The following is an 11,632-nucleotide window of genomic DNA, read 5'->3' on the forward strand; positions in this document are numbered from 1 at the left end:
GCTTTGGTTTTGTCCAGCTGCGCAAGGCCATCGAGGGCTCAGTGACAGTAACTGGGGTAAAAGTGCGCCCTCCATTGGCCAGTTTCCGTGACTCTGGTAACACCACAAGTGTATCCGAGGTAACTGAACTACACAAGCTGTGCCTTCGCCACAGAGGGCTCTCATTGCCAAGGGAACCAAACCTCCCTGACGTGGAGGATCAGCCAGATCTCTCGTATAAAGAGATCCCGGTCAACTTCACAGACCAAACGAATTTGCAGTTTGAAACCAGCCCAGGGGATGATACAAATGATTCGGCTGAGTTGGTACTCCAGGAAAGCCCCTCATTCACAGAGGACCAATCAGATTTTACTTTTGACTGTAGCCCCTCCCACACCGAGGAAACAGAACTGGCTTGTGACTATGAACCCCCCAGCCAAACGTCTGAGCCAGATGAGACAGAGCAACAACAGAGGAGTCCATCTCCGAACAACAAGGACCAATTAGAACTTGAGGGAGAGGGGAGCCCTACCATCTCTGGGGATCACTCAGAGTCATCAGAGGCGATCCGTACTCTCGCTCCATGAATGTTTACGTTTATTACTCTTCTAGAGGTCGCTCACAAAAGTCCAGCCTAGATACCTGTGTTTCTAATGTTGTTGTGGCAGGAGTGAGTGGGTGAGAGTGAGCATGAGCTGATGATGTAAGATTTAGTTTCAAACTGTGTAAATGTGGCGATGAAGCCGGTGGTATTCTTGTTTTTAACCTCCCATGAACTGAAGATGGGCTTGTCTCTGACTCTTTTTGACTTCCATGGCTCTTTAATTCCCATTGACAACATACTTCTATCAATGAGAACTCCTTGGATAAACACTCAAGTCTTTGAGTCTTTTTCACGTATACAGTAACACATAGTGCACCTTAAATATCTGAGGTTGCTGTCTTTTTAATGTTGTCATTTGATTGAGGGCTGGTTTAAACTAAAGACTGAAGGAAAAATTGGGTTTGTGCAGTAATAGAGAAGTGATCTTATCAGACCTTTGTAGCCAGCTGTCCATTTCTAAGGTTAGCTTCTCAAGGCTACATCAGCCAAGTCACATGATGGACTTTGTGCTGAGGATAAGGGGACCATGCACACAATAACTAAACAAGGACAAGATGCCTAATGGCAATGGCTTCTGTGCTCCAAATTTCTGCAGAAGCCCCCACAGGACTCCTTTGGAGACATGGTGGTACAGTAGTAGTACATGTTGACTAAACCAGCAAACTCCTATGACCGCCCAGTATAGGATAAAACGCTTGTTCACTGCTTCATAGCCAGGATGGAAACTGCATTGTTCCTCCTTTATCTAAGGTTCCACAATTGACAGTGACTTTTGGTTCACTACCTCGGGAGAATCTTTACCTGGGAGGCTGAGTAGTGTTATACCTTGATTATTATTATTTTATCTTTGAAGCACATCCTGTCTCATTTTCCAAAAATGGGACCTATAAGCTCGGTCTACTACTCCACAGGCATCGACTCCAGTCCTCTATGTAACACTGAAGAGGTGCGCCAGCATAGACAGCCCAACAACATCAAGACCCTCCAGCATCAGTAGTCACCTTGCCACTAAGGAGCTTCTGGACTACCTCAGTAACCTCTGTCAAGGATAGGGATTAGACTCCCCACAGATCTTAAAACTCTGGGGTTCTGTGTCAGGTGTTTCCGAAAGTTTTCGTCCACTGCTCATCCGAGTCAGCACTTTTCATTTTATTCTGAAAACTGCCTGAGCCAAGCCCTGCTTCCCGCTCCTGAGTTTCTCCCCACAACATGCAGTCATATGAATTTGACCCATATATTCTTTTTGAGAACTTTAACTGTGAGGCTCAGCAGGGGGGGGGGGGCGTCCTGAGTATTCCCACACCTGCACAGCATCACTAACCCTGGGCTAATCTGGAGAAGCAGACAGTCCGACCCTGCTCCAGATATTTGGTTTCAGAAACGGTTTTCTTTATTAGCCATGAGGCCAACTACTTTTAACAGATGCAGTTGCTTAATCACAAGAGTTGGCTTTTCATGCCATGTTTCCCATCCATCTGTCACCTGGTTTATACTGCACTGGACCCCCTTACTTTTTTTGGGGGGGGCTCTGCCCTATGGGTCAAGACCAAGCCAGCAGACGTTCACTGTGTTCTTTGAACACAGATCTGGCTCCAGAGGGGTCTCCTGTTTCCAGTTTCCAGGCAGAGTAGTGCACCTTATACTTTGCTGACTCATTGGGGGTCTTGTGTACTACTTTTAGTCTGGACCTATTTAAACCTAGAGAGCGTTCCTATTTGTTAAATGACACTACAGCCCATTTCCCAGGGACATTCAACTCATCCTTGGTTAGAAACTTGAGTTTTTACTGGGATTACTATGGTCAAGAATTACCTTTCAAAATCAGTTTAATTGCATCTCAGTCAATTCTGATTGTGTGATACAGTTAAAAGCATGAGAAGGTCTATCGGTTGACCCTTGGAATTCATTAATGGCAAGAAATTGTGTCAAAAAGTCTATGAAGCACTCTTAAAACATGTATGTTTTGGTCCATCTCTTTTTTCCGCAACATGTTTTCGTACTATCTGAGGTCCAAACTGCACTATTTTTCAGTCAATAAATCTGACTGGTTGAAAAAATATCACAAATTTGGGTTACGATTTTCGTGAAGGAGTTGGTGGTTGTTCCTTAGGCTAGACCAGTTGAGAACCACTGTTCTAGTTTCAATAGAAGAATCCACAATAATGTCCTTATCTGGAGTCAGTTTATCACTCAAACTTGTTGGGACCTCTTTTTAGCTGCAAATACAAACTAATGGGCTATGTTTATGGCTAAAATACAGGAATATGTTGAGCAGTAAAATAAGTTCACCAAACGGTTTTAATGGGCCAAATCATTTTCTCCAACAGCTGACTTTTTTTGTGTGCAAAAATGTCTTTAACAAGGGAAATACTGAATTGTTGAGACCAATTCAAGCTGTTGTACTAGAAGTTTTTATGTAAAAAAGAGTTTTCATGGAATGATAAGATTTTAACAATAACTAGAGAACTAATGTTCATTGTAACAAACATTAAAACCAGTGCAATGATGGACTTAATGTTCATGGGATTTGTTGAAAATAAGGAAAAAAGTAGAATATTACCAGCTTCATCTTTCCAATGAAAGTGTTTGTGCGTGTGTGCGTATGCGTGTGTGCGTCACATAAAGAGTTTTTCTTGCCATGCTTCTCTTGTACGGACTCACGAACATATTTTGACTCTTCATGCCAAAACGACATCCTTTAAATATAACTTCAAACATAATAAAGAAAGAAACATGCCACGAAAAAGCGATGTAGGGGGAAAGGAAAGGAGTAAATAATAGAGAAGCAAGCACAGAAGAACAAAGACAGGCACAGTGACAGTATGAATTCAACAACTACCTATCCAACTAACATTGAATATAGCAGTGTTGGTTTAATGTTTGCTGATATGCAATAAATATAGCCTACAGTTATAATGCAGTACAAGGTGATATACCAATGTAATCATTAGTTTCCCATATTCAACTGTTTACAGCACTGCAGTCTTGGTAGAGATACATGTAATAGCATTTCATTGTCACTATTCTTTATGTCTATTTCACAATCAAATGTTGGTGTTCACGTCAGCCCCCCCCCCCCCCCCCCCCCCCAAAAAAAAGAAGAAAAAAAAACCTAAATCAGATGGGATCTACTGTTCACACGATGACAAAGGCAGCTTCCAAAGGTCCGCCAAACTTAGCACAGGGCTCCAAATAATGAAGCACATTGTAATTACCATGAGTTTGATTTATTCAACATTTAGCCTTGTTTGGCTTTATAGCGGCCGATTCGATAAGGGCAAAGTAGACTGTCAGTCTGTCTTGTCACTTGAACTGCCTCTACAGTTTCTGCTATGTCTGTATTTACTGTGTTTAATGTGTTTATAGCATGATAAAAAGGACAAAACTTCGAGCTCCGAGTGAAAGGAGGACACTGGCTGTTGTACAGAGCACACACACAAAAAAAACCATGCAAACACACACATATACACAGTATATACGCACACATGTATACGGCCTGTAGATATTAACACCATGATATCTTCCGCGTATCTTAATCCAGCCTGGCCTCTAACGCAATGTTGAGAAATGTAACGGCTTTATGAAGCACAGTGGCACACAAGTTCAAAAAGTGTTGTAGAGCAAAAATGTGTGTGAGTTCTTGTCAAGACCTTAAATGGATGTAAGTACTTTAGCTTCATGCAACATTTTTCAGCATTATTTCGATCTTATGTGATTTCATTGCAGCATTATTTTATGTCTGTGTTAATATTTGTGCAAAGACTTATTCATGTCCCAACATTTTTGTTAGCGTATAGAATGTGAAGTAGTGGTCACCATATAAGGTAAAGTCTAAGGAGTTAAATGTAGAGCGTGCATAAGCTAATTTGCAGCGTATCTAGTTAAGCAATAAGTCTGTAGTATCTCCCTTTATATGGCACTGGCCTGTATATGCTTTGTACATATGAACATACATGAATGAGATATACGTACATGCTTTTGTATATAGGAAGATTATGCATTTGAAATCCAACAGCCATTGTTATTTTTCAGAGGACATGGAATTGTTTTTGTACATGAGTGAATGATTAAATAATAAAAATTAAGAAGTTGTGTTTCTAACCTGTGTGTTCTGATTGTTTTTTGAAAAAAAACGACAATCTTCATCCAAAAAAATCCTTTTTATATATGCAGGACATTCAGACATTCAGTATCAAACATTGCCCGACCCACATGATCCAGAGAAAACAACACTACAAAATATCCATAGAAAAACAAACACAATACTAACACACGACTCGTCACTAAAATGTACAAAACCTAGTTTGAACAACAGCTTAACATTCTGGTGAAACTCTCCAACATATATGTAGATATACTGTTTATAGCAGCGATAAACGGTGGAGCGAGATCAGTTCATGAAAGGCCTGAAGGATGAGAGACAGAAGGCAGAGAGTGGAGAAGACATGATCCAAGGAGGAGAGGGAGGAAGAGGAGGTGGAGAGGGGGGGAAACGGTGAGAGCAGAAAAGGTTACGTCATATCCAGAATCAACACGGACCCAAAGAGACATAACGTTGGACAACACATCACATCAAAAACTCTTTCTTTTCCTCTACTTCATCCCTCTCCTCCTCTTCCTCTTCCTCGAAAGATGCCACTCCGGATGAAGCCCTGTCAGAGAAGAAGCTTCTCGGACTGCAATGCCATACCCGGGCCTCATGAAACACGCTGCCATCCTCCTCCTCGTCCTCCTCGTCCTCCTCTCCAGGAGACTCTGAGTGAGAGGTGGAGTAGCAGGAGTCAAACCTGCTGCTCCTAGCCCGAGGCCTCCACTCTGACTTGTGGTGGATGCAGACCTCGCTGCGTTGCTCCTGCAAAGAAGCCTGCTGCCCCTCAGGACCACCTAGCCTCCCCTCCTCTTCTTCCTCCAGGAAGGGGCTCGTGCAGTCGCTGGGTAAAGTAGGTGAATTGGTCTGGGGTGAATGTGGGTCATTGTGAGCAATGTGCTCGTCGCACAGCAGGCTGTCACTGCTGGGGCCCAGGGGACTCTCAGGGGGCGGGGCCTCTCTGCCGTTAACTTCAGGCTGGCATGGCGGTCCGGTGATAGGATTGGACGTGGCGGCGTCTGAGGGAGGAGCAAAAAGTCAGAACACCTGGGGATGAATGGATAATTGGGGGGGGGCATGGAAAGATGGAGTGCTTTGTGAGTGATGACGCAGAGATGAGATTATCAAAATGAGCTGAAATGAACAAAATGGTGGCGACTGTAGATACCTGAGCTCTGACTGGAGAAGATGTGAGTCTGTCCATTGGTGTGGGAGTCCTCATCATTCGAGTCGTCCTCTTCATCATCATCAATAGAGGCCCAGGCGCGCAACTTAGCCTCAGCAATGGCAAACTGCTCAGCCACTCCTGGCAGGAACACACATTCAATGGATTTAAGAATAACAACTTTATTTATTTTTAACCAAATTCATCTACTTATATTATGAGGCCTCAGTTTTTTTAATATGCAACATTAAAAAGGATGAAAATCCCTGAATTGATGTATCTGACAGATCAATGTATTTTTACTACTTGAGGGGGCATTCACTCACAAATTTGTCTTTTATTTACTTTTACACGACATACACTTTCTTCCTCATACAGTTTTCAGAAAGGTTAAGTATCCGTCAAACTGTGAAAAGTCAGTCACCTTATTCCAGTCCACCTACTAATTAATTCAACTTTTTCTAATCGTCACAAAGTAGAGAGAAATGTCCTCAATTGTTGAGAAATTGATCAAGATGTGATTTATTATACAGCATGTAATGTATGATGACTTTGCAGCCTGCATCCCTCCCTCCTCTCGCTCATATTGTCTTTTATTTAAACCATGCCGATGTGAGAGGATGAGTCACAGCAAAACAACAGGCGCTGTTGTACCATTGGTGGGCAGTGAAGTGTTCGGGGAGAGTGTCTAATAGGCCACCATCTGCTGCCAAGACAAGCCGTCACCCAAGAGACAGCGCGGTGGGCAGGGCCGACAGCTGACATACAGGAGTTTTAGGGGATTAGGTGAATGACAGAAGGTGGGAGATGATGCTGCAGCTAGTTAAAGGGGAAACCAGATGTAGCCACAAATAGGTCACAGGACCATACCTGCTGCGAAGCGGGCCTCCTTCTCTCCTTCACTCAGGTGGCTGTAGGAGCTGAAGTGGGAGTGGGCGGCTGGAGGGGGGTTTGCAGGTTTGGGCCAACCTTTCCATTCGATCAGATGGGCGACCCGACCCTGGGCCAGGGAGGTGGGCTTCGTCACATGATCCCTGACTGCCTGAGAGATGCCTGGACAATAATAAGAAAAACAGGAAAGGGTCTTAACTTTTGACGTCATGAATACATTAAAGTGAGAGTAAAAACACACAAAGGGTTAAGAAGGTTTTTATACCATTCAAGGAGGATCTGGCTAGTGCTGCAAACTCATGTATGCCGACACTTTTCCTTGAGTCTGCCGGAGATTTTCCTGACTTTGGAATCATTTCAGTCTCCTCGAATTTCACCTGCAACGCAAATTAGATTTTAGCAATAACCTTTTTTCACCCCCACAGATAAGCTCTTAATTGTACATTTGTGTCACACCCTACTCAAATAAAAAAAATAATTATTCCCTAAAGCAATAAATGTTTTTTTTTGCTCAAATTCACGCTGTCCATTTCTTGTCCTAAATATTCTTATGGCAGCTAAATGAAAAGCTCACATTCAAATAATAACCACATGACAAACATACTGACAAACACATGGCCTCAATGCTGAAATAAAAGCATCATCCAAAATGAGTATATAAACTGTTTTATTTACCTCTTCATCATCTTCCATATATCCCTCCCCTCTCTCTCTACTCTTGGATCTCAGCCTCATGGTGGACATGTAGAGATGTTGTCACAGCGCAGCTATCCAACACAACTAAAAGTCAGTGCCTGGGTTGACTTGTTTAAACCAGCAGGCAGACGAGCAAACAGCTATGCCCTACATTTACTGCACAGATGCTAAAGCCAGGGTAAGCCGTTGAACTCGGTTTGAATGGTTGGCTCTGAGGGAGTTGAGGGCAATGCTGACTGTCTCTCTACATATGGCGCGTGACCAGCTCTGGTAAGCAGCTCCAGACAGGCCTGCTCACTCCAAAGCTGCTGATCCTTATTAAAAGTGATATCGCTACCTAACTAACTCCATATCCAGAATAAATACAGGAAAAGGCTGAAGTTAGTGTGTCCGCTGAATTTGTGCCTGTAGAATATGGGAGCAGCATTGTGTGTCTTGTTTTTTTTAAAGCAGGTTAGTCAACAGAAAGGAACCATGATGCCTGACTACAACTCTCTCTTTCTCTCTCTCTGCACGTGCATGACTTGACAAGATATCCTTAAGAAGATTGGCTCCCAAAGCAGCTAAGAGTCAAGAAGCCGAGGCTCCTGACTCGAAGGCTTAAAAAGAGTAAAAAAATGACAGCTAATGTATGCCAGTGACACACATGCAGACAGGGGCATGAAGGTGTAAACTGCTCCCAGCGCCTGGGTGAAATTGAATGTAACGCTCCTCAGAGGTGAGCTTCTCCTGCACAGCACACCTGTCAACACTAGTAGATGTCACTCATGCTCAGCACAGATAAACACATCTCCTGCTCAGCGTTTGGAGACTCACCATGGAGGGCTCAGCTCTTTCACCATGTCAACAAAATAAGACTTGCTGAAATACTTTGAAGGAATTAACTGTTACAAATCATATTTGGTCTTGTGCAAATCAGCAGCATTCGTCACTGGGAAAAAAAAAAAAAACCTTTAACGTGTATATTCCAGCAGCTGCCTCACAAATTGCCTTGAATCAAAGCAGTACCACCAGTCATTGGTTACACGTGAACCTGCCAATATTCATTCCCCCCTCAAAACATTCGATTGATTGTTTTACTTTCCACATTTAGGGAAAGAAGAGACACCTCAAAGGGTTCAAAAGAAATATAATGAAGTTGGACTTTTTTTTTCTCTTTCCCCCCATTCTAATGAATCATCCAGTGACCTCTCAAGTTTATCTCTGGTGACCCAAACGACGGGTCTCAAACCCATGGTAGAGAACCACCTCTGTAAACAGTATGTAGGTCACATCACTGATCTTTGGTTAAACCTGTGATACATGTTTATCTAGTTATAACTATGCATTATTTAAATGCTGATTCATAGTTTCAGACTATGTTAGAGTAAAAAATAGCTAACAGTCTCCAGTGGCCTCTTTTTCTGATATCCATCACTACAAAACTGAAAGTCTTACAGACATCATTTATACAATTTGTAATAAATATTTTCACAAACTTCTGCCTCATAGACATAATGTTTTTAGAATAAAGTCAAACAGTTGACACTCTGAGAAAAATAGCCAGGGCACCTCCACGAGATTTGGCCTCTGTGGAGCTGCTGATAAGCAATGTTGTGTTTTATAAACTCACACTTCAGCATGCTCAGTGACAGCCCTCTTCTGCAGCTCGATGTTAATTGGCGTTCACATAACAAAGGCATGTGCAGAGCAGACATTGAAATGAAGTCGCTCAGAGGGCTTTTTAAATGATGAAGTATTCTGTCTGCAGAGCCAGGCTGGTGTGCATCTTATTGACATTACGACGAAACATGTCTGACAAGGCGATCGTCTGACATCCTGAAAAGGAGCTGATGATGTGACATACAGGGCCAACAAGTGGGATCGAGTTAAGCAGCCAAACATCTGTAGCTTGCTGTGAGCATGGCTGAAGTGAGCTGTGATGATGTGATTTCTTTTTTTTTTTCTGGAGAGGGTTTAAATTCAAGCAGCAGAAGCTACACACTGGAGGTTGAATAACATATCACCCCGCCATTGATGTGTTCCGGCCTGTAGCCTGCAATTACGGGGAAAATAATACGCAGAGGCGCGGATGCGGCAGCGGGTCTCCAGGCAACCTCAGAAGTCTCCATCTGCATACCAATAGCTCCATACCTGCAGCGGATACAAACCAAGAACTCCCTGTCCTTGTTTATCCCACTTCGCAGCTCTAACGGCGCTCGTGTTGTTATTATCGTTCCTTCCCAATGCCTCTCGGTACCTACCTGTAAGTGGGACCACGGCGGCTCATGATAATGCGCTTAATTGTCTCCAATCCGATCAACAGATGACACCGCGTGGTTTGTCCTCCCGCCGCAGCCTCTGCAGCAAAGCATCAATGCCACGCATCCGGCAGAGACATCTTGTGAACTCCAGCATTAGGTCTCCAGCAAAGACGCACAATTCATTGCTCGGTATGTGGGTTACATAGGCTGTCCAAATGTCTCCCGATGGCAAGCGTCATCAATGCAAGGCGGTGTCACATCCTATCTGAGCCCCTGCTCCTCCGCCCCCTCCGCACGCAGTCGAGATCAAGATCCTGGAACCTGCTGCAGATTTGGCACTGAAACGCACTGCAGCTGATTTTTGATTTTTACTTTCATTAAATGTAAACATCTGGCCAATAGATTTAAAAAGCCGTGAGAGAGGAGGACACCAGCCTAGTTAGTGTGGAAGACATATAGGGCTACTGTAGGCCTAACTTTCAAAAAAGAGAGCCACGTTTTGTCGAAAATAAATAATTCGCCCACTGACAATTCTTGGAAATGGTCAGGTCACCAGGTGTGGTCACAATCAATGTCAGGAGTTAAGGTACAGTATTAATTGATTGTCCAATAAAACGTTTCTCACATAGTCCCACAAAGTAAAAAAAAAAAAAAAAAAATGTTCACAAGATTTTTTTTTTCCTTGTTTGGACTGGAAACTGTGGCTCCGTAATGTACTTTTAAGAGTGGTGGGAAAAAATACATTTCAAAGTGAAGGAATGGAAAAGAAAACGACGGACCCAATATTTGAAACCAACCAACACTTATAAACTTCCTAAAAGTCTTTAGGAAATCATTTTGAAAAGTATGTGCCATCCTTGTCTGGAGCACAGACTCATTAAAACAGAATGGCAAAGTTTGCTCAGTAGAACCTCCAGACGGTGAATACATGTTAGGCTATATGAAATGTAAATCTGTTTAATGTAGGAAAAGATGGCTACAGTAAAAATGATAAAGCTGCAATATTCAATTATTGTCACACTTATTTAAGCTACAGGAGAACAATTGGGACATAGGTTCCTTCAAGGTTCTAGAGAGGTTATATAGACCTAAAGGTACATTTCCATGGAGCACCTCTGAATGCTTTACAAAACGTTAACATTTTAGAATATTTTCTTTTAAAAGATTGTTTAAGGGCTTATTAAAAGATATATTTAAATACAGAACCAGAGGAGATATGCCCCATTTCTCATTAGAAGAAATACATAATCTAAACCATTACAAACTATCTAAAGCTGCAGGCTCACAGGTCAAATGACTTGAGACTTGATTTGGCTTTCAGTGGCTCAAGATCACATGACTTTGGTCATTTGAAACTTTTGACAGTCTTAGATTTGGAATGAAAGAGTGGGATTGTCCAACAGACTGACTTGTTAGGCCATTTAAACAACATTGCTTAATTTTAAGCTACTGTTTCTAGACATGGTTTGTCTACAGACATACTTTATGTTTTTAACAAGAATTGGCTCCCCCTCTCCCTGGATTCTCTAATGTTGCAGCCACTCTTACAAGCTTGTTTTGGTTAAATATCATGTGGGTATTTACCAAAAATATCCTTCAACACACTTTGTTTCCATATAAATCTTGTGATTTGTACTCATTCACTCTTTCTGATTTCATAGACTTTTACATCTCGACCTTTCTAGTTTTCCTCATTGTGAATAATCTTACTTCTTCTATCCTGATTTTAATATAATTTTGGCGCCTTGAACTTTTTATTTCGTATAAGGAACTTTTACTTTCACACTACTGATTTAAACAAAGGATTAATTTCACTCATCTGCCATTTTGTTCTAAGGTTTGGAATATAAAGGAATCATGTAAGAGTTGGGGAAACTTGATGGTACCCAGTGGCCTTCAAAATGTCAGTAGTTGTGCAAATGTTCTCCAGCTGTAACAAAACAAAAACCACGATGCATGGGACAGAT

General features: G+C 42.3%; 2 protein-coding genes across 3 annotated transcripts in view; one reads left to right on the forward strand and one right to left on the reverse strand.

Annotated features, from left to right (window-relative positions):
• Positions 1 to 3,665, forward strand: part of clcn2a (chloride channel, voltage-sensitive 2a) — a 40,354-nt gene extending 36,689 nt beyond the window's left edge. Inside the window, exon 25 of the mRNA XM_061044687.1 lies at positions 18 to 3,665. Coding sequence (XP_060900670.1) covers positions 18 to 566 — 549 coding nt within the window. The 3' untranslated portion in view covers positions 567 to 3,665. The remainder of the gene's footprint in view (positions 1 to 17) is intronic.
• A 1,059-nt stretch (positions 3,666 to 4,724) lies between these two features.
• fam131aa (family with sequence similarity 131 member Aa) lies at positions 4,725 to 9,950 on the reverse strand. Of its 2 annotated transcripts, none has more exons than XM_061044685.1 (5): positions 9,666 to 9,950; positions 6,992 to 7,103; positions 6,706 to 6,888; positions 5,839 to 5,976; positions 4,725 to 5,689 (listed from the first exon to the last, which is right to left on the reverse strand). In XM_061044685.1, the coding sequence occupies exons 2-5, from the start codon at positions 7,080 to 7,082 to the stop codon at positions 5,151 to 5,153; spliced, it is 951 nt and encodes a 316-aa protein (XP_060900668.1). In that variant the 5' UTR covers positions 7,083 to 7,103; positions 9,666 to 9,950; the 3' UTR covers positions 4,725 to 5,150. The 2 variants fall into 2 exon arrangements, with proteins under 2 accessions (XP_060900668.1, XP_060900667.1); XM_061044684.1 differs by lacking the exon at positions 9,666 to 9,950 and adding an exon at positions 7,402 to 8,898.
• Positions 9,951 to 11,632: the final 1,682 nt, after the last annotated feature.

The sequence above is a fragment of the Labrus mixtus genome, chromosome 8 (genome assembly GCF_963584025.1).
Source record: "Labrus mixtus chromosome 8, fLabMix1.1, whole genome shotgun sequence".
Lineage (NCBI taxonomy): Eukaryota > Metazoa > Chordata > Actinopteri > Labriformes > Labridae > Labrus > Labrus mixtus.

Bases quoted from the DNA above. Each gene is read 5' to 3' on its own strand.
- fam131aa (XM_061044684.1), bottom strand. From the start codon at position 7,470: ATGTCCACCATGAGGCTGAGATCCAAGAGTAGAGAGAGAGGGGAGGGA. The intron at 7,104-7,401 runs GTAAATAAAACA...TTTGCGTTGCAG, and splicing joins ATATGGAAGATGATGAAGAG to GTGAAATTCGAGGAGACTGA. The intron at 6,889-6,991 runs GTATAAAAACCT...ATTATTGTCCAG, and splicing joins AGCCAGATCCTCCTTGAATG to GCATCTCTCAGGCAGTCAGG.